Below are 23,850 nucleotides of genomic sequence, written 5' to 3' on the forward strand. Positions count from 1 at the left end.
AAAAAGTCATGACAGAATGGCATGTCATAGCTTGCTGGAAACATTACAAAAGAGATCCTGAATCACGTGTTAACCTAAATCGCCCCACCTCAGGGCTGAGTACTTTCCATATTCCTCTGACAGTGACCTCTTAAAATCCCGCTTTCTCTAATAAAACCTTCCTAACAAAAACCTCATAAACCAGCTAAAATAAACATGCATTCATGCCTAAACTTACCTCTTGCTGCGTATGTGTTTTAATGTATGTGTCCCTACTACTCTCTCCATTTTCTATTTTAAGTCCTGCAAGACAGAGACCATGATTCTCCCAGAATCTGACCACAAAAGCCTCATGAGGTTGCAATAATAAGCCCTATTTACAGCTAACACTAACCAGCTTTGAAGAGAAATTCAATGAAGACCATGTTTTTAAATGGGAGCCTTTCTGAAAGTGTCACAATACATCTTAAAATTGATACACGCATATTCAATATTAATATGTACTGAGAGCCCCGACAGCATCACCAAAACCAGTCTGCCTGTATATATTAAAAAAAAAAAAAAGTGTGTGTGTGCGTGCGTGTGCGCGCGCATGCGTGCGCGGGGGGGGGGGACACGACACGGACTGACACGAACATTACCAGAAGTCTCTGAGATAGTTTTTAAAAACCATACCCCTAATTGAAAAATAAAAAAAATACCCATTTCCTCAAGTTCATGTTTACAGTAATCCCAGACTGCTATCAACACATACTGAAGCCCAATACACACCCAGAGCATCATTTTCTATGATCTTGATTTCAAGCATCACTTCATGTTATGTGTGCAAATTTGATTTTTCTTCACTTTTAAACAAAAGCAGCCCACATTATAAAACTAAAAACTCAACTCCAAAACAGATCATAGTATTCCAGTGCCTTATCTTGGCCAACAAAGCTGAAACGTCTTCTCAGCTGGCCACCAAAACCCCACCATTAAAAAGTCAGGTTTCCCAATGCTCCTTGCTCTTGGTGAACAAATAAACTAAAAAGTTGTGGAGACCAAATGCAACTGGCATTAATTTCAAACTCCCACCCCAAAATCAGGCTTAAGTACAGTTATAAGATGGTCATGTATTATTTGCCAATAAACAGCAATGTTCTCCACAGAAATAAAAGCATCCAAGTAGAAAATTAAATTTCAATTTAATGAAAAATTCTCCTTTAAAATATCATCAATGACTCTGCCAATTATAAGATACATTTGAAAACACATATCGAATTTGCTCCCCAAAGGCGTCCGTCCCCTATTTCTATAGTGAAATGGTCCTATTATGTAATATCACATCAATCCAGTCACTAAAGTAAAAATCAGATGTTAAAATAAAACAAGTTAGTCATAAGCATCTGAGAGAAAAGTACAAGAGAATTGGAAGTTTTCCCAGTGAGAGTTTTCCTAAGGAAAAAACACCCATATGGGAAACAATACTTTGACAGAAAACCATTTTATTGTAACCACTTTCAGAATCACATGGTCCATAATGACGAGACGTGCCCCTAGTATGCATGGCTCAGACTCAGGGGGACCCACTGTTCTCAGCAGAGTGGAAACAGCTGTAATGTGACCCAACACCTGCATCCTCACCAGCACTGAGCCCTTATCAGAGCTCAGGACTCACCAACTTTTTTTCCTCCAAAAGCTAACTAGAAAATTACTCTTTCCAGGTTCTCTCTCACACAGCAACAACTCCCCCCGACCCCTACCCCCAAACCCTCCCAATTATTTGTGATTCTGGGATTTCCTATTAAAGCAAGTACAGATTTTCATCCACAATATTCAAGAATAGTCAGAAAATCACAAATCTCCTTTCTTCGCTGTATTGGAAATGACTCTCTGGATGGAGTAGGGCAGTGGTCGGCAAATTGTGGCTCGCGAGCCACATGCGGCTCTTTGGCCCCTTGAGTGTAGCCACAAAGTTTCAATCGCACTGTACGTGCGCGCCCGCACGTGGTATTTTGTGGAAGAGCCACACTCAAGGGGCCGCAGTTTGCCGACCACTGGAGTAGGGAGTACTGGGAAGTCCACTGATGTAGAAGGTCACACAAAATCACTTTCAGCGAAGATCCTTTATTTCTACCATTTGTTAACACTGTTTAGATCCTATGCTGAAACTTTACTGTTATCCAGACTTGAAATCTGTACCACTGGGAACCTTTTCTTGAGCTTTCATCTCATTTATCATTCAAAAAAACCAAAAGTCTCAGTCCTCATGACTTCACACACAAAAAAGATAGTCTTAAAAATTTCTGCCCATATAAAAAATGATTGTTTTTAAACTACACCTTTTGGAAAAACGTTTGTGAAAAATGGATGACTACTAACCAAATCATAAAATTCCTTGCCTGCCCATGCTCACAGCATTATTATGATAATCATTTTGATCCATAGAGGGCACACCCAGAACAGAGTTCACCTTTCTGTTTAATGATTCTCTATTAGAGAAAAACTGATGTGGTTGTAAACTGTAAGGAATGAAACCTCAATTACATCAGAGTCTAATGGTCTGGGCATTCTATTACAGTGTTTAACAGAACAGAAAGTCAGATTACTTACCTTGTGCAAAGGGAGCACAAGGAACGCGCCTCCCCCACTTGCTTCAATGATTATGGCAACAAATCTGGGATTGACAGCGCAAAAGGAACTATCCCAGGTCACTCGAGAAACCCGGATGTCATCATAACACTGGTCATTTTTTACCGCTTGTCCAAATACATGCCGAAACTTGCTCTGTCGTACCACTCGCCTCATCGTGTCTGTAGAAGAACAAAAATTATGTTAAAGTCATGCACTCAACTGAAAGCTTTACTTTTACAAAAAACAAAACAAAACAAAAAAAACCCTCCAAGTACAAAAAAACACCCAAAAACCAGAATGGCATGGCATTTTGTCTGCTCTCCTAAAAAAGCAGACTAATGGCAAATCCAAACTTCCTTTAGCAGCACATACCCATAGAAAACTGAAAATGCGTCAGGGAAAGAATTACAAAGAAATGAAAAATTCCTAATTCAAGATCCAGAAACTGCTCATCAGTTTAATTTCAGGAAAAAGATCAAGACAAGGAATGAAGAAAAATTAGCCTTTCAGGACTGGGTGGGAATTGAAAGATAAGTAAATTCAACTCTCTCCCCCTTTTAAAGATAAGAAAACTCCAAGTTATGTAGTAGATTTGAGCTCAAGAACCCCTTCCCCCCATAAAAAGATATGATACTGTGGCTTTTTCCTCAGTCTGCCAAGGTAATTTTCCCCCAGACATCAGCACTCTGCTGTCTGAGAATTCTGCCCGCTCACAAGTGTTTCCACAAGTCCAACTACGAGAAGTGGAGAATTCAAGAAATATAAGCAACCACCCTTGTCTTCAAGAGCCTTCCAACACAGGCATTATAATCACAGCAAATCAGAACCAAACCCCTGGTGCTGAGTGCTACCAGGAATCTGGCTAAGGCAACTGATAGGTCAAAAGCCAGGTCTGAAAAAAAAGTAGCAAGGATTTAAATGGAGAGTAATGTGACAAAAAAATAATGTTTGGGATGACAACAGGTCTGACAGTGGCCTACTAGCATTTTAGGCAGGAAGAAGCTAAAAGCAAGGTGCTGGGCTAAGAGCTGTGACAATAAACCAGGCCTGAAAAGGCCTGGAATGACTGTAGCAGCAGCAGTTGGACAGCGGAAAGGAAAACCTCAGGGAGGGGAAATGAACCAGGATGGTTTTTCACATCAGAGTTGATCATTCACCTGGGGGAGGGGTGTTATTCCTGGGCTTCCTCCTGGGTCATTTCAGACTCCAAATTCCACTAGGTTGTCCGATAGGCATGTGCACTGAAAGCTTCCTTCTTCAAGATCACCAGGCCCCACCTGGTAAGGTTTCCTAGACTGTACCAATGTAATTATCCTACCTGCTAATGGAGAACATTCTGCTCATATGGGCTAGGATAAAGGGGCCTGGAGAAAACCTAAGTGGAAATGGAACATGGTCAGCTGAAAACCAGTCATTCCGACCCCCATCAGGTACAGAGGAGAGCTAACACCTGTCCACTCATGCCAAAAGGGACACATGGTGGGCTTTTGCTAATTGCTTCCCTCTAATTCCCTTTCTCATGACGCTGGGCCCACTGCTAAACGCAAAGGGAGATAATTTATTTTTGCCAGCCTCTTTCTAACCTTCCAAGGCATGTGCAAAAGTCGCCTCTCTACAAGCCTGGGGCATATGGCTGGGTTGAGGCAACGGACCCTTGCAGGCAGTTGAGCACCCATGTTCCTCAGCCCAGCTGTTGCCAGACCTTTCCAGCTGACTACCAGGACCATACATTTAGAGTACTTGGTAGAGGAGATGGTGAATTATTTGCTTCCACTTGGCCAGAGCTCTTCATTTGTGAAACAGTGTGAATAATTCTCAAGCGTGAAGAGATAAAGAGCTTCCAAGAGGTGGTGAAAACCACAAGAAAAGCACATCCATACAAAAGCCAATGTACCGCCAGCTGGTTCCAGGATCCATTTCCCTACACAACCATCTGCACAAGTTAGCAGAAGCTCAAATCCCACCAGTACCTTCTAGCAAGTGTTTCAAAAGTAAGTTAACATAGAACTAAGGATTGCACCATATGTCAAGAGTTAATATCCTTCATACACAAAGTTTTTACAAATTAAAAACATGAAAATCCCAATAGAAAATTACACAAAGGACATGAAGAGGTAATTTACAAAAGAAATACAAATGGCATCATTTATCTCCACTCTTTCCTGGAACCCTAATAAAATCGCAGTCAAAGAATAAAAGCAGGTATAAACACCAAAGGACAAGAGAAAGGTCACTGAATGGAGCCTAAGAAGAATGCAAATGTGACAACAAAATCTTAAAAGATAGAAAGCTATTATGTACATGTAACTGACTGAAGTGTGAATGTCCTGTCCTCTTGCGTGTCTCAGGAGGAAAGGCTCATTAAAAGAACACCAAAGCCCATGGAAACCCCAGAGCACTCTAGAGAAACAGGGATGTGGGAGAGGGGCTGAAGAGAAAATTGAAGCCTAAATCAGAAGCAGCTCAACACCAAGATCACCCTCTCCAATGCTGCACAATCACAGGACTACCCCGCATCCACTCCAGCGGAAGCCAGATTGCATGCCCTGGGCAGGTCGACAGGTAACACAGGTATGAACAGGTGTCACAGTGACAATGTGATTCTGTACAGTGGAGTCTCCCTTGTTGCTGGGGCTCCCAAAACACTGGCTACCAGGCCTAGATACCACCAGCCCCATCTGGTAAGAGATCAGACCTCACCACCCACTGTGAGGTCCACCACTCAACCAGCCCCTCAGCCCACAGAGGCATGAGGTCACCTTTTTGTGCTTCCCTTTTAAATGTGAATGGACATTTGAGGAAGGCCTCTAACTTGAAAAATAAGAGACAACTTTCCTCTTCACTCAAATAAACTAGATACCATCTAATCTCACCAGCAATATAAACATAAATAAATATAAATATGTGAAGTGCTTTGAATATGTTAGTGAAAGGTATTACACAAATTTGCTGGCTAACTTACATACTAAAATACTTTTTAAAGTCATTTCTATATTATACACAGTGACAACTTATTTTCATCCTAACCGCATGGAGTCAGAATGATATACAGGTTCTTTTGCTACAACCATGGATTAGAGTGTCAGCTACAGAGCAGAGACAGTGAGAAAAGTCAGTGCTTCCACAGTGCTGTGCTGACCGAGCCAGGCAGGTCCAAGTGGAGACTGAAGAGCAGTGTGAGCCCATCCACATCCAAGGTTGAACCTAATCTGGGTTCAGCTGTCCACATGTGGCACAGCTGCTTTTCCTGCACATAACAGAGAAAAGCAATTAAGAGGGCAGGCTCCAGAGTCAGACAGCCTTGTGAGTGAGAAGCACAGCTGTACCATTTACTTCCTGGCCATGGTTCAGTGGGGCAAGTCAATGAATCTCTTTACGTGTCAGATTCTCTATCTGAAAATGGGTACAATACATATAAAGTTGAAGTGATCATTACATGAGGTAAGCACCTGGTGATAGGAGTGTAGCAAGAGATTAATATGTTAAAGCACCTTGTATGATTAAACACACATATCTAATTACACAATATGTGTCCGCTCTTATCATTCTAGAACTTTACATAAGGTAACCCAGATTCAAATTCTAGCTTTACCATTTATTAGTAACTTACTTAATCTTTCTGAGCCTCATTTTGCTGATCTATAATAAGAATTAGAAACAACATCTGACAAAACCCAGGTCCAGGTGGTTTCACCACTGAAGTCTATCAAACATTTAAGGAATACCAATATTTCACAAATGTTTCCAAAGAATAGGAGAGGAGGAAATGCTTCCAGATTAATGTTATGAGACCAGTATTACTCTGATGCCAAAATCAGACAAAGACATGACCAAAAAAAACCCTAGACAAATCTCTTTGAGTATCAATGCAAAAATCCCTAACAAAATACTAACAGACCAAATCTAGCATAAAATGCATTATACAACATGACCAAGTGCAACCTATCCAGGAATGCAAGGTTGGGTCAACATCTGAAAATCAGTGTAACATATATCAATCGAATAATAAACAAAAATCACATAATTGTCTCACACAGAAAAGCGTTTGACAAAATCCAACACTCTTGCGTGATAAAAACACTCAACAAACTAGGAACAAAAGGAAACTTCCTCAAACTGATTAAAAACAAACAAACACAAAAACACAGCTAACAATATCCAGTGGTGTAAGATACTTTCTCCCTAAGATCAAGAACCAGGCAAGATGTCTGCTTTTGCCACTTCTACCCAGCAATGTACTACAGGTTCTAGAGTGGGTAATTAGACAAGAAACAACAACAAATAAAAGGCCCTTGGATTGTAAAGGAAGAAGTAAAACTATCTCCAAATGCAAATGGCATGATCTTACATACAGAAAATCCTAAGGAATACACTAAAAAACTATTAGAATTAATATTAGCAAGGTTACAGGATAAGAGACCTATATATAAGAATCAACTGTATTTCTGCACACTCATAACAAATAATCTGAAAATGAAATTAACAAAACAATTCCAGACCCTAGCCGGATAGCTCAGTTGGTTAGAGTGTCATCCTGATATGCAAAGGTTTCAGGTTCAATCCCTAATCAGGGCACATACAAGAATCAATCAATGAATGCGTAAATAAGTGGTACAACAAATTGATGCTTCTCTCTCACATTAATTTTTTTAAAAGAAAACATTCACAGTAATATCAAAAGGAAGAGAATACTCAGGAGTAAACCTAACCAAGAAGGTGGAAGACTTGTATACAGGCATACCCCATTTTATTATGGTTGGCTTTAAAATGCCTCACGGATGTTGCGTTTTTTCAAATTAAAATGAAGACCCTCCACCAGCAAAAAGACTACAACTCGCTTTATTATAACACTTGCTTTATTGTAGTGTTCTAGAACTGAACCTGCAATATCAGAAGTATGCCTGTACTAAAAATTACAAAACACTAATGAAAGCAATTAAAGAAGACACAATTAAATGTAAAGACAGCTTGTGTTCATGGACCAGAAGACTTAACATTAAAATGGCAATACTCAATGTAATCCCTACCAGAACCCTAGCTGACTTCTTCATGAACTGATTCTAAGATTCATATGGAATTTCAAGGGACCCAACAGTTGCCAAACAACCTTAAAAGAGAAGAACAAATTAGGAAGATTCATACTTCCTGGTTATAAAACTCACTACAAAGCAATGGAAATCAAGACAGTGAGGTATTAGAACAAGAACAGACATATAGCCTGGCTGGTGTGGTATGTGAAGTACATCTCAAAAAAGATGTGGATTTTTTTTAAAGCTGCAAAGTTCCTAGCACAGACTCTGATAAATGTTAGCAATTATTACTTAAGAGCCCACTAATAGGTTTTTCTACCCAAGGGGGAAAAAACCCAAATCAATTCTCTACTGATTATGGGCCAAAAGCGTAATTTTCACATATGAGAACCAGCATCAGTTTTCAAGGACCCTTTACAAAATATTTTGTTCTCTCACCTCAGCATGGATTCACTACACTTAAATTTCTCCTCTAACAAAGGAAAATTAGGATCTCACACAGAAAAACTCCCTTCTTCACAAGACAGCTGCCTGCATTATCAAGTGATATTAATGTTTCATCACATTAATGTGTAGCTACAAACTTCCAAATTACAATGTCATACCATTAAACTTAGTTCTTTTATTAAATATCTTGTCCCAAATCACACAAGTAAAGTATCCCTCAAAACCAAAGCATTTTATAAATTAATTCTCAATTACATTAAAAAGAGTAAATGAAAAAATCCTGAAATAAAAAGCCCAAGGAAATAGTAATACTTGATACAATTTTAAATATCTTATCAGAGTTCAACCTTGGAGAAGTTGCCTACTTATGTCTTTCAAGTCAAATTCCTAAAACTTTGTAGGACCTTTTGTTTGCATTTGGAGGATCATCACAGTATTAAAGGAGATGATGTAGTCATAAGTCATTCATTAAGCAAATCAAATATTTACCAAGTGTCAAAATATATTGACTTTTAGATAGGAGAAAATGCAATGCAGTTTTGAATTTCCACAAAATGTGGGAATTACAAACCTTACGTAAGACCTTATAACATACAATTTATCATCCTACCCATATTTCCAGTAAAACTGGGATTATTCTAGAATGGTTTTCATTATAAAAACCAGTATGTCTTTGAAAGACAATGTGAGGATAGGTTGAGACCACAGGCTCAACTATGGAATTCACTTACTGGAATTTAGTTGAAAACTCTATTTTAGAAATATGAATAGTAGTTTCCCCAGCCCAATTTTTCAGGTGATACTGAAGGACAGAGGATTAAGGGTTAAGTCTTGATTGTCCAGCAAATACCATAATAATTTTCTTTTTTAAAATGTAACCTTTTCGGTGGGTTGGGTGCGAGCTGGAGGGGTGGGCCGGACAAAAAAATAAATAAATAAAAAATTAAAAAAATAAATAAGTAAAATGTAACCTTTTCATAGTCCCCATGTTGTACATTACATCCTCAGGACTTATTAATCTTATAATCAGAAGTCTGTTGTTTTGACCACTATCATCCATTTGATCACCACCCCCCACTCCATGCCTCTGACTACCACCAATCTGTTCTTTTCTACAAGTTCAAGTTATTTTTGCAAGTTTTAGATTCAACATATAAGTGATATCATACAGTATTTGTCTTTCTCTGACATATTTCACGTAGCATAATGCCCTCAAGATCCATCCATGTGGTCAGAAATGGTAGGATTTCCTTCTTTTTTATACTGAACTAGAGGCCCAGTGCACGGATTCGTGCACCAGTGGGGTCCCTCAGCCTGGCCTGGGTCCTCTCGCAATCCGGGACCCCTCGGGGGATGTAGTAGTGCCTGAAGCAGCACAGGGCTGGAAAGAAGCTTGAGCCCGGGCCACTCAATCCCACTCATCCCGACCCTGCTGTGCCTGCTGCGCTGCCACGGAGGCAGGAATGGCTGTGCCAGCACACTGACCACCAGGGGGAAGCTCCTGCGTTGAGCATCTACCCCTCCTGGTGGTCAGTGAGCATCATAGCTACCTGTCAGCCGGTTGCTTAGGCTTTTATATATATAGAAAATAATATTCCATTGTTTTATTTTATATATCTCACATTCTTTACCCATTCATCAATGGGCACTTAGGTTGTTTTCATATCTTGGCTATTGTAAATAATGCTGCAATGAACATGTGGATGCAGATATCTTTTCAAGATGGTGATTTTGTTACTTTTAGACAAATACCCAAAAGTAGAATTGCTGGTGCTCACTTTGGCAGCACATATACTAAAATTGGAACAATACAGAGAAGATTAACATGGCCCCTGCACAAGGATGACACCCAAATTCGAGAAGTGTTCCATATTTTAAAAAATAAAATAGGATTGCTGGATCATATGGCAGTTCTATTTTTACCTTTTTTTTTTAAAATATATTTTTATTGATTTTTTACAGAGAGGAAGGGAGAGAGTTAGAGAGTTAGAAACATCGATGAGAGAGAAACATCGATCAGCTGCCTCCTGCACATCTCCTACTGGGGATATGCCCGCAACCCAGGTACATGCCCTTGACCGGAATCGAACCTGGGACCTTTCAGTCCGCAGGCCGACGCTCTATCCACTGAGCCAAACCGGTTTCGGCATTACCTTTTTTTTTTTTTTTTTTTGAGGAAGTTTCATACTATTTTCCATATTAGCTGTACTAATTTACATTCCGACATTCATGATACTAACAGCTCATCTATGAAACAAAAAACGGTGAACATCTTAACCAAGAACAAGCTGTAAAAATAAGGTCGACCTTCAGAGATAGGCTCCTTCTTCGGGACTGGGCTCAACTTAGGCTTGGCTATTTCGGACTAGGCTAGGCTCTTAGGGCTATGCTGGGCTATTCAGGATTAGGCTCAGCTATTAGGGCTAGGGTCGATTATTTCAGAAGAATAAATAATGTCTATCTCTATGGTTTAAGGACTTACTTTATAAGTGTCAGAGGGAAGCTCACTAAAAAATCATTCTCAGAATAAAATACACTCAATTGATGATCCTCAACCTCTAGGAGAGTGTAAAGGCATGTTTCTTACAGCACTGGCAAGTCAAGTTATACACAGAAAATGTAATTCATAAGTCATACATAAGAAATGTGTTGGGTAGAAGGAGGAAAAAAATGTATACAAGACAGGGTGTTTATATTGTAATGGCACTAAATAAAATACACTCGAAAAACCTGAGTAAATGTTACTACTTTCTCTCTATTCTGACTACGTCCATCGATCTAATAAAAAAAAGATCACAATTTTGACATTTCCTTGTTTATTGAGAAGCGTCTGTTTAAAGATACCAGCAGATGGACTTCTGTGGTTCATATGAAAGGAAACGCATCCTGCTAGGAACACACACAGGAAAACCCCTACTAGGAGCAAAATCCTGCTCCGAACATTTGCTGAGGCCATTCCAGAGCACCACTAGGCCGAGAATGCCCCCTAGCCAGGGCTGCAGGGCTCCAGAGTGTCCCAGTGGGGAAAGAACATGTGCTCTAAGCTGCTGCTTTGATGGCAGGCGCATTTTAACGTAGAAGAGATCAGATGCGTTATTTAATAGAAAACGGCAAGTAAAATAACAAATGAGGCAACAAATATGCTAAGCTCAGCTATTTAAATTGCAATCCCTACAGCGAAAACTTCCTTTTAACAAACTGGAAATGTCATATGTAAGCCTACATAGAATACACATTCCTAAAAGAGCAGACACCCAAAGCAAATATGGGAGGGACTATAATTAAATACAAAAATTCAACATTCATCATTTCTGGATATGAGTTGGCTGAGCTTTTTAGAATTTTCTTAAACAAAACCTACCAGTGACATTTGAAGAGTTCACCTTAGCAAATCATTTTCATTGCATCCATTTCCTTAACAGACATTCCAAGGGGAAAAAATGCCTAGTTTACCTACTTTGATATAAGTTGTTTTACAATGAAGAAAAACGATCACATGATATAAAACACAAAACACAGCAGAAAAATCAGACACACGACAGACCTCATACATAACAGCTATGGCTGAAAAGGATTTGCACTCCATTAATGACATTGAGGTATATAGGGGAAAAATATTTTTTCCAGAAAAACTGCTAAATACTTAAGACAACTGACTGCAAGTACTGAACTGCCTTAATGTTGGTTCAATTTATCATGATACCAAGGATGGTAAGAATAAACGGGAGGTTAAAAAAAAAAAGGGGAAAAATTCATACTCATTATAGTCTTCCAAATAGTATCATCCCCCTTTTCATTGAGGTAATAGGTAAGAATCCAAATGATGCATATCAATTATAAATGTAATATGTTTCAATTTAATAACCCAATACCATTTTTAAAAAATGTTTCTAGGAACAAAAGATGAGAAAATGTAAGTAAGATCTACCATAAAACATCCAGGCTCAGTCCTCACAGAAGCCTGGAGTGGAAAGGGTTCCAAAACTCATCAGTTCCAGGCCCTTCATTTCCAGCCTAGAGACGCTGTGACTTGCCCAAACTTAAAGGACTTCTGAGAGAGACACATGATCTCGAACCACAAAGTACAGACCAGTTCAACTTTCCACCCTCTGAACTTCCATAGTTCTTCAATGATAAACTCCTCTTCACACATACAATTTGGCTTTCCCACATCAGCCAAGAAAGAGTGCCACTCAGAGCTCTTTCGTGGGGGTGCTGCCTCCACAACTCATAGTTCCACCAGGCCTGTTTGTGCAATTTTTACATATGAAATTGCATTTTGCTCACGCAAAAAACACGGGAAAATCAGAACAGAGAAGCTGGCTGTAAGCATTCAAATATACTGAGAACAATAGATATGCCAAGTCTTTACTTCTGATTAAAAACCCGCAGTCTTAAGCCAGAGGCTATGTGTGCTCAACTGTACAAAACAACTGTATGAAAAGACATGCATAAAACTCTAGAAACACACACACACACACACACACACACACACACACACACATCAATGTTAATTTCTAAAAGGCAAGGTATAATGAAGACATTTATACTTTTTAAAGTTTTCTAAGAAGAAAACCCCAACTTTTACATTTACATTTTACAATTTTATACTCATTTTAGGAACTTGGGAGAAAAGTTGGAGAACACCTGCCGTCAACATAAACACTGACTAATAACTTAGAGTAGAATGTGCAGCTATGAAAATGACTGCTAAAAAATGAAGTCTGACAAGAAATGAAATGAGCTATATACATAAATCAAATCACCACGGTATACACTTTAAATACCTTAATAAAGCTAAAATTTTTAAAAAATGAAATAAGCATAGGCACAGCAAAATAGCAACATAAAGATCCTAAATACAAAAAAATATATAGAAATCATCAAATTAACTCTTTTACACTTGTATTAAAGAGAGACCCTTTATCACTAAAAGATGCACTAATGGGGCCTGTAACTCATGTAAAATATAATAAATAAGAATGACATTACAGAAATTTTGCAGTTACTAAAACATGAAATTATAAGGCTTTAGGAGTCATCTCTTGACAGAAGTAATATTTTTATTACACTATCAAGTAAGAATAAATTTTCCCCAAGATAATGTACAAGGATGATGTGTTTACAATCCTTCCTCTCCCAATTTTCTGCTTACTACCAGCATCTTTATAAACAAAACCACCTCCACCCATCCCTGGAGCTTTGAAAAGGACTGAAGGACCCTCCCTCACAGAGACAGAGGCAGGCACTATCTGCCCAGAGAACACTGTGCAACGGTATAAATTCGTCCGAGGCTGCAGTCATCTCCCTAAAGTGCACCACAGGAGACCAGTAGACTCAGAAGCTGAACTCCGCCTCTCTCTTCAAAGAGCCAAATTAATCCCAAGAGTTCTCATACCAACTGCAGACTTTTACAGACATGACTGACACAGCAATCTCACTTAAAAAATTAATGATGGATGTGTTTCAAAATACTCTCTATAACTGATGGCCTACTTTTCCTATCAACAATTGGTAAAAAGCACACTGTATATGACTGTTCAAACTTGCTAAGTCTGTTTCCACTACTTAATCAGATGGAGTTTCTCTCAGAATAAAATTTTAATAATTCTCTGGCAATAGTCTTATACCAGGAAATGAAATTATTGGACTCCCAGATCTTTTTGTAGTTGTTGTTTTAAGACATTTTTATGAAGATGTTCACAAGGCTAGTCACAAAGCAAAACTGGCAGAGTAGAAAAACAAAGTAATCACCTTCAACTGAAGAATTTCAGTCTTCTCTTTTTGCCTATACTGTGGGCAAACTGATTAAATAAACATATACTCTTGACAATGATTCAAGGGAATGGTAAGGTACAGTAGGAAAAACCCTGGCTTGGATGTCAGACACAGTTTATCCTGACAGTCACCTACCCACTGAATCATTTTGATCCCAGGATTGTTGGATTCGTCTATAAAATGGGAAAACTAAAATATAAATGACTTCTAAAGCCCACAAGTCTATAGGAAATGCTTCTTTCACTGGGATCCAGTCCACATTCCCCTAATAAAACTCATGGATTCACTAAGAACCAAATTAGTTACTAGCACCCACAGGGTTATACATATAACATGTACACTCATCAGTGAATGCTGAATAGGTCTTTAATCCCAATCATTCATCATTCATTTATTGAACATTCAATTATTTACTGAGCTTTGACTACGCTGGCATTACGCTATATATTGAAGATGCAATGGTGAGCAAGCAGACCTGGCCCTTGCTCTCATAGAGCTTACAGTCTACTGGAGGAGACACAACATAATCAAATATTCACCCAAACATTAATGCTGGGATGATGAATCAATAACCAGGAAAATGAACCACTACTTTGTATTAGCACAAAAGAGCCTTCTCTTTACAAGTAGGTGTCTGAAAAGAGTAAAAACAGGGAATATAATTTGAATCACTTATTATACCTTTACAGATTAATAACTGAATCTGTGGCTTTAAAATTAAAGAAGTTTGCCAAGCAAGATGCCCAGAGCTTGAAGGTAAAAATATTGAGCATGACATTTGAAAATGAAACAAGCACTGTTTAAAATAAAAATCTCCCTATGTTTCCAGAATTTTCAGACATCCAATAGAAACAGGAAAGTATACCTCTTAAAATGTTACTGCAACTTAGGACAAATCAGTCTGTCTGGTCCTTTTTGATAAAATCACAAACTATTTCCTTATCAGCAAACCCCTCTTCTAAAGGGAAACAAACACACATAATATCAAGTATCTACAACAGAGTACAAGAAATTGTAAGAATGTAACTCACTTGGGAAAATGTAGTTATAACCAAATAAATACTTTTTGTAATCTCTAAAAATTACCAGGAAGCCCTGGCTAGTATGGTTCAGTTGGTAGAGTGTTGTCCTGTGCACTGAAAGGTTGCCGGTTCTATTCCCAGTCAGGGCACATGCCTGAGTAGCAGGTTCCATCCTGGTGGGGGGAGTGCAGGAGGCAACGTTGATGTGTCACTCTCAGATCTCTCTTTCTCTCTCTCTCTCTCCCTCCCTCCCTCCCTCCCTCTCCCTTCCTTTCTCTCTACAAATCAATAAAAATAAAATTTAAAAAAATTACCAGAAATAAAGCACACAAACACACACACACACACACAATTACAAAACAATTTCTTTCTTGTGATCACTTATCACATTAATCACTAACATGATTTAAACCAAAGCCTGTCATTTTTGAAATTTTAATATTGCACAAATAAATTCCTAAACGATGAGACCATTCAGCAACTAAAATGGTGCACAATTAACCATATTTTAACTTACTCAGTTCTTACCAATTTCCCAGATCAAACTAATTCCAAACACACTGAATCCTTGGAGCTCCAGGAGCCACTGAAATGCCCTGAGACCTGACCTTTGATTCCTCTGGGGCTAGCCCTAGAGCCCCTCAGGACAAACCACCAGTGAGACAAGGACACTTTCCAGTCAGTCAAGGCATTAAAACATGAGAAACTACTCTGGTCGGTGTTGCTCACTGGTTAGAGCTTTAGCCTGCCCACCAAAGGGTCTCAGGTTCAATTCCCAGTCCTCATCCGGGCTTGTGCAAGAGGCAACCAATCAATGTGTCTCTCTCACATCAATATTTGTCTCCCTCCCTCCTTCCCTTCACTCTCTAAAAAGCAATGGATAAAATATCCTGGAGTGAGGATTAAAAAAAAAAAAATGAAACACTAGAGAAGAGGAGAAAGAGGGTAAAGGGAAACTCTGCTGTTCGATGACATGGTTCCATAACTTTAAATCCTCATCTTGATACAAATTATGGCTTTTCCCCTATCTACTTTGACAAAAACCTTCAAGATGAAAGCATGCTTCCACTAGGATGGGACTTCATTGATTCTCAGTCTCTAACTGGACTATAAAACAAAGTCCTAAGAACCCCATGCTACCAATATTTTCAATTTATTCAAGAAGTCAGTTAAGCCCTGACCAGGTTGGCTCAGTGGATAGAGCTTCGGCCTGCGGACTCAAGGGTCCCAGGTTCGATTCCAGTCAAGGGCATATACCTTGGTTGCGGGCACATCCCCAGTGGGGAGGGTACAGGGGGCAGCTGATCGATGTTTCTCTCTCATTGATGTTTCTAACTCTCTATCCCTCTCCCTTCCTCTCTGTAAAAAATCAATAAAATATATTTTTTAAAAAAGGTACAACAGAGTTAAAAAAAAAAGTCAGTTAAGTAAGTTTGCAAATAAAGCACCAAAATGTATTATCACTGCTTTTCATCAGAATTCATGATTTAAATAACTAAACCTCCAAAATTTGCTCTGGTGAAAAATGTCCCACATTCCCTGGGCTCGTTAAGGTCTCACTTCAGTGTGAACCCTCTGATGTTTAACAAGGCTGGAATTCTTGCTAAAATATCATCCATATTCATTTCATTTAAAAGGCTTTTCTCCAGTGGGAACCTTGCGGTGTTTCATGAGGCTCGAGCTTTGGCTAAAAAAATTCCCCACATTCTTTACACTCATAAGGCCTTTCTCCAGTGTGAACTCTCCAATGATTAATAAGGCTTGACTGTGGCTATGGAAGTTCCCACATTCGGTGCACTCATAAGTCTTTCTCCAGTGTGAATGCTCTGATGTTTCATGAGGCTTATGTTGAAGCTAAAGAATTTCCCACATTCGCTGCACTCATAAGGCCTTACTCCAGTGTGGATTCTGTGGTGCTGAACAAGCGTGGAATTATGCCTGAAGGCTTTCCCACCTTCCCTGCACATAAAAGGCTTTTCTCCAACATGAACTCTCCAGTGTTGAATAAGGTTGGCATTGTGGCTAAAGGATATTCCACATTCACTATATCCATAACCTCTCACCAGTGTGAACTATCTACACTAATAAAAGAGAAAAATGGTAATTGGCGTACGGCGCTACCCTTTTCATTGGCTAATCAGGGCTATATGCAAATTAACTGCCAACTAAGATGGCAGTTAACTGCCAGCAAAGATGGCGGCTAATTTGCATATGTAGGCACAATGCAGGGAGGCAAAAGGGAAAGCAGGAAGAAGCCCCCTGCCACTGACAGTGATCGGAAACCCAGAGGGGAGCTAAGAGCTGGGGGGCAGGGCAAAGGCAGCCCTGGGGCTGCCTTTGCCCTGCCCCCCAGCCATGATCGGAGAATCAGGCGCCTTTGCCGCCCTGGCCAGTGATAGCAGGAAGTAGGGGTGGAGCCAGCGATGGGAGCTGGGCACGGTCGAAGCTGGCAGTCCGGGACCTAGGGGTCCCTTGCCTGGGCCTAAAGCGGAGCCCACGATCGCGGGGCCGCTGCAGCTGCGGGTCCCCGCTGCCCGGGCCAGACGCCTCGGCCAGAGGCGTTAGGCCTGGGCAGGGGCGGAGCCTGCAACCGCGGGGAGCTGGGGGTCCCCTGCCCAGGCCTAATGCTTCGGCCAGAGGAGTTAGGCCTGGGCAGGGGCAGAGCGGGAGATCCCGGGGAGCTGGGGATCCCCTGCCCAGGCCTGACACCTCTGCCGGAGGCCTCAGGCCTGGTCAAGGGGCCGATCCGGTGATTGGTGATCGGAGGGTGATGAGGGTCAACTCCTCTGGCCGAGGCATCAGGCCTGGGCGGGGGGCTGGGGGTCCCCTGCCCAGGCCTGATGCCTGGGCCAGAGGCATCAGGCCTGGGTGGGGGGTGGAGCTGGGGATTGGAGGGATATGATGGTCCCCTTGCCCAGGCCTGAAGCCTGGATCAGAGGCGTCAGGCTTGGGCTGGGGGTGGAGCAAGCGATCAGAGGGAGATGGGGGTCCCCTGCCCAGGCATGATTCCTGGGCCAGAGGCCTCAGGCCTGGGCGGGGGTCAGAGCCAGTGATTGGGGGGAGATGGGGGTCCCCTGTCCAAGCCTGACACCTCTGGCGGAGCCGTCCGGCCTGGGCAAGGGGCCGATCAGGCGATCGGAGGGTGATGGGGGGTCTACGCCTCTGGCCGAGGCATCAGGCCTGGGCAAGGGGCAGAGCCAGCAATCGGAGGAGTCTGGGGGTCCCCTGCCCAGGCCTGACGCCTGGGCCAGAGGCATCAGGCCTGGGCTGGAGGCAGAACCAGTGATGGGGAGAAATGAGGGTCCCCTGCCCAGGCCTGACACCTCTGTCAGAGGCGTCAGGCCTGGGCAAGGGGCCGATCCTGCAATTGGAGGGTGATGGGGGTCAACGCCTAAGGGCTCCCAGTATGTGAGAGGGGGAAGGCTGGGCTGAGGGACACTCCTCCTCCCCCCCCCACACACACACCCAGTGCACGAATTTCATGCACCGGGCCCCTAGTCTATAATAATAAAAGCATAATATGCTAATTAGGCTGGACATCCTTCCGGACGAAGCCACCAAGGCAGAGGCAGCCGCGGGGCTGAGCCCCTTGCACAAATTTTGTGCATCGGTCTCTAGTGTGGTGTATAAAAAGGTTGTACTTATGGCTGAATAATGACCCACAGTCACTCCTTCATAAGGCTTTTCTTCAGTGTGTGTCTCTGGTGCTAGACAAGTATTTCAGACCAAAGGCTTCCCACATTCGCTGCACTTGTCATGACTTTTTTCAGGGTGACTTTCAGTGGTCCTGTACTATGAGTCACCTGATGGTTAAGACCAGAGCCAGTCAGGAAGTTCTTCTCACCCTTCGCCCCATCCCCCACCTTCTCTTCCTAAGGGTCTCTCCCCACAGTACAGCTTCTGGTGTTGGTGAAGGTTTGCTCTGAGCATTCCTTCTACATTAACACTCAGCTCAACCTCTGCTCCACACCAACAACCTCTTGGCAATGACTACAGTCATGACCCCACAGGCAGGCAAAAAGGACTCTCCCCACTGCTCCACTTGGGTAATTTCATGGGTCCTGGAAGATGCAAGTCCCAGAGAGGCCACCACAGAAAAGTTCTCCAGCATCCCACTGCGGTACAGACATCTCTACGCTTCATCAAGGAGCCTCCACTCCTCCCAGGAGTAGATAACCACATCTTCAAAGGTCACACGACCCTAACGGCATTGCCACCAGGACTGAAGATGCCCACTGCCAAACCTGACCCACAGCTCCATCCATACATCATCGGTGTTGAGGATGTCTCCAATCTGAACCCTTTCCTGATCTCCAGACTTGTGTGTCTGGGTGCCCACTTGATGAATCCACTCAAGAGTCTCTGGAACACTGGGACTATTGCAGTAGCCTCCTCTCTGGTCTCTGTGCAACCCAGCAATCTGCTCTCTACTCTCTGCTGCATGACCTTGGAAAAGTAATGGACCTCCCTGGTTCTCAGTGGCATCATCTCAGGCGGACTGGCCGCCACTATCGGACTCTGTGGGCAGAGAGGGGCAGGGAGCAGAGGACAAGTCGGCCCGGCATCTCGTCTCCCAGCCCAGAATCAGAGTCACTCAGGCGGCAGCGCCGAGTCTTAGCCTCCTCTTGCACCATCCCTTCTTGTCACCCCGACCCCAAACCAGACATCTGGAGACTGATGAGACTGACCTGGCCCCAGGTACTCCAAAGTCAACTCCCTGCTACTGCTATTTAAAGGAGATCAAATTAACCAGGGGAGAAGCTTCAAATCAAGAGGGAAGGATGAAGAACTTGGAAGGCTGCTGTAGCATGAGGCTGCTGGATGCCACACAGCCTGAGACAGGCACCTAGGGTGTGGAGCATGGTTCCTACTGCTGTTTCACAGGACTCCTATTCCCAGGATCCAGAATCCCATTATCACCATTAACAGTTTCAAATGCTGTGCTGTGAATTAAACAGATTTCTTCAGTCTAGGCTGAGAACTTACTCACCACATGTAATACTGAATCTATACCAAACGATGCCCTCTGAGTTCCAAGTAACTGAGTTAGTCTTTGGAACATGACCCAGTCCTGGGTTGAGGGCTGAATGTCCAAGACTGCCTCCAAAACAGAAACTGCATCAGGGCTCTCCACCATTCACCTTTAGAAAAGCACATGGTCCACAACTATCCTTTGCAGGTAAGATGCATCATTTGTTCCACTTGACAATGTAACTCAGCCCAGTGCATGCAAGATATCTCTATATTGCATAAGATCAAACTGGAAGTCTTAGGATAAAAAAAAAAAAAAAAAAAAAACACGCACAAAAACCACAAAACTTCTGATTTATCTTCTCCTACTAGTATAGTAGCACTGTAAAGCAACAGTGGCCCACATAAGAGAAAGAGCCTAAGGAAGGATTACTGTATTTCTAAAACAGACAACACACATCTTATTAAAATATCACCCCTGTGGCCAGTACTCTTTGGCTCCAGCCTCTCTCTTGCTTGCCAAAAGACAACTAGGATGACAATGGGAAGCTAAAGACACTACTAACCACAAAATTAATTCACCCTCTAGCTTGTAAAGTGACTAGTCTCCTAATAAATCCTTCTGCTTAATGGAGATGATAGCTCAAGTTTATATGGTTTCTCAGTCACCACTCAGGCAGCATTTGAGTTTTTATATTAATAAATCAGCCTCAATTCTTTAAGTTCCTAAGAATGAAAGGAATTAGAATCTTTAACTAGAAAAGAATGCTTGACCATTATGAAAAGGAATTTGAGTATCTTTCATGTGAAGTAAGTAAATAATGGTGATTAAACATTTGTCTTAAGGAGAGGGTGCTTGTGAATTTTGTCAAGAACCTCTACAATGTGAGTAGAAAATACACCCCCAAAGGTTTTACTCTCCCAACACTTCCTTTCCCAAGTGCGTTATGTATGGCCTTTCACGAGACTGAAAACCCACAGCTTTGTTCAGCCAGGATAAAGACCTCAGCAATTGTCAGAACACGTGGGCACACATCTGATTCAACAACGGGTCAAAAAGGCTCTTACCCCAAGCTGCCACGTGCCTAGATTCCCAGTCTATCTTGGTCCCACAGAGACAGAATGACCACACTGTGAAGCAATGGTCAACTTCTGCTCATCCTAAGGGGTTTTCATTATGCCTGTTACAATCTGTGTAGTGTAGTACTGGACATGTGTTGTTCCTGTCAAGCGTAGTGTTTGCATATACAAATGGCCTAATGGTGCCAATTATTCTGGCAAGACACAATGCAGTGGCTTCTTTGGGATACTAATTGGTCTTTGAAACATTTGAGATAAGTCCTTACAACCACTGCTTACAAATAGTCAGATTATCAGACTGAAGAAATAAAAATGGATCAATAAAATACTGTCAAGGAACTTTATACTAAAACTAGGAAATCAAATCTACCAAAGATTTATCCAACAGATTCCATGTATTTTCACATTTTCCAAAAAATGCATCTAAAAAACCTTCTGAAAATCTGGACCAAGCTTAGTAATTTAACACATGTACAATCTGAAAATGTGAGGGGAAAAGACAAACATTGGTACTACCTACCAATTGTGATGATGAACTACAGAGATAAACTGTGAGTAGGCTCACTTTGTATGTCTGGCAAAAGACTATGGTGAAAGGTTAAGAGGGAACCGTTGCATTGGTTCAAGGACTAAAAAGGGAAAACTAATATCAGGTTCACACTGTAAAAAAAAAATTTCTTTTAATCCACACTATACTATAAACCCACACAACCAACTATAAAAACAAATTCACACTACTTACGGAAAAAGGTGAAGGGTGGCTGAGGGAGGAGGGAAGGGACAGTTAAGTTCCTGATCTTGAGCAAGTCTCTCAAGCTCCTATGACCACAGCCCTCATCTGTAAGACCAGATAGGTACTTCCCACTCTAGCTGTGATTCAGAGTCACCAGGAAGCTCAAGCCCAGGCAGCTGCATGTACAAAGGTCTATAGATGATCCTCACAGACCTTCAAGAATGAGAACCTCTAGACCTGAGAAATAATCTCCCAAGTCCCCCTCAAATGATATATTTTTAAAAGGCATTTGAGATACTGGTACTAAAATAGGACCCATTATTCATATTTTTTGAAAATGTAGATAACTGCAAGAACAAAGGGGAAAAATAAATATGTTGTACTGTGGAATTACTGCCTTCAGTCCTACAAAATAAAAGCCTCCTACTCCCATTTATATTCCAGTTTCTCTCTCTCTCTCTGACCTGTGCATCAATTTGATTTAATTTCTCTTTACTGTAGCAAACAGGGGAACCTGCTTTTGTTAGTAATGGAAGATTCAAATGACAGGCCTAATTTAACATCCCATGAAACTACAGTGGCTCTTTCCCCACACAGAATGTTACACTTTATCACAATGCTGCCATTCACATTATAACCAGATGAATATCTCACACACTGTAGTGCAACCTCCTTTCAAATTCTAAGATGCATCGTTTGCCAGGAACTAAACCTTTTTCCTTAAAATAGATAAACAGACAAACACAGACATATTGAACACAAGCATAAGACCTGAATAAGAGAAGCTTGTCTGTACAGACATTTCCAATTCAGATAGACAGCAAAACACTACCTCATTTTTACCACTTTTCTATCCTAAAATTAGACACTTTTTTTCTCTTCGTCGTTTCAACTTTGATTCAAAATCTAAAGTGCTGAGCTGCAAGTGGAAAGCCATGCGCAAATAGCTTAACATCAGAAATAAAATGCATTAAGCCTACTCTATTAGATTCTCCACAGTTCCATTCATTACATCAGACATTTAAGAGTGAAGTTCCATTCATTACATCATTACATCAGACATTTAAACACAAATTTAGTCAGTGCTGCTCATTCTTAGGCACTTTACATACTTTTTCTCATTTAACGCTTACAGTACCCAGCAAAGTAGCCATTAACATCTCCATACTACAGAAGAGGAAACCGGGGCTCAGGGAGGTGAGGTCACTGGCAACGTCACCGTTAACTAAGAAATGGAGCCAAGCACTGGCCTGTGTGGCTTAGCTGGTGGGGTATCTTCCCTTGCACTGAAAGTCTGCCAGTCCGATTCCAGGTCAGGGCACATGCCCAGGTTGTGAGCTTGATCCCAGGTATAGGAACTGCAAGAGGCAGCCAACTGCTGTTCTGCTCTCACAGCAATGTTTCTCTCTCTCCCTCCCCCTTCCTCTCTCTATAAAAATCAATTTAAAATACTTCTAAAAAATTGAAGTGTAGCCAAGAGTAAAACCCAGTTCAGTCTGGCTCTGAAGGTCTGCACCCTTCATTGCCTCGGTTTCTCTAAATAAAAAACTCTCTTAGAGCAAAAAACTATATAGGGTTTTTTTTTTTCTCTTCTTTACTACCTTGCCACAATCCAACAATTTAATGAACCCAAAGCAGAAAATGTACCCCAAATGGCCAACTAGTTTCTCCTAATTCTCAGGAAGAAATTAAGTATTTTTAATTAATGTAGTAAAAGTGAACATAACAGAAAATATAACTAAAGACTACTACTTGCGTCAGATGCTCTGAGAGAAGCAAGAGAGCATGAACAAAAGAATGAAACGGAAGAAAGTATGCGTCCTTACAACCCAGGTTACACCCTTTGTCAGACTGCAGGGGCAGTTCCAGCACTGACATGATACCATCAGGGCAGGCCCGCAGCGTTTGGTGTGGCTGACTGTACCAAACTAAATGTGTCCCCTGGCCATCTGCCCTACTGAGACAGGCTGTGGGCCAGTCATTTCTGTCCATTAGAGGGAAAGAACCTGGACGATAATGTTTTGCCCTCAGGAAAATGTTTCAAACACTCAGTTTTACAATCTGAGCAAATTTTTTTTGTAAGAGCTGGACTTGGATGCCAGAAAGGCAAAGGGGAATTACCTCTGCCTTCCATGTTATTCTAACACAGCAACAAAGCCACAAATAAGAATCCGAGAAACCCACTGACCTCAGGATC

The 23,850-nt window shown here is 41.5% G+C and overlaps 1 protein-coding gene and 1 non-coding gene across 3 annotated transcripts in view; one reads left to right on the top strand and one right to left on the bottom strand.

The window, feature by feature from the left end:
• Positions 1-23,850, bottom strand: part of CORO1C (coronin 1C) — a 63,286-nt gene that overhangs the window by 34,156 nt on the left and 5,280 nt on the right. The window contains exons 1-2 of one of the 2 annotated variants that reach the window (XM_036354375.1): positions 3,750-3,938; positions 2,572-2,771 (exon numbers count right to left, since the gene is read on the bottom strand). In XM_036354375.1, coding sequence (XP_036210268.1) covers positions 2,572-2,766 — 195 coding nt within the window. In that variant the 5' untranslated portion in view covers positions 2,767-2,771; positions 3,750-3,938. Of the gene's footprint in view, positions 1-2,571; positions 2,772-3,749; positions 3,939-23,850 lie in introns of those variants that run through there. The other variant, XM_036354374.1, reaches the window with a different exon arrangement.
• LOC118678660 lies at positions 9,840-9,946 on the top strand. Its single transcript, XR_004974957.1, has one exon. It is a non-coding gene; the product is annotated as a U6 spliceosomal RNA (small nuclear RNA).

This window comes from Myotis myotis, unplaced genomic scaffold (assembly GCF_014108235.1).
Source record: "Myotis myotis isolate mMyoMyo1 unplaced genomic scaffold, mMyoMyo1.p scaffold_m19_p_20, whole genome shotgun sequence".
Classification (NCBI taxonomy): Eukaryota; Metazoa; Chordata; class Mammalia; order Chiroptera; family Vespertilionidae; genus Myotis; species Myotis myotis.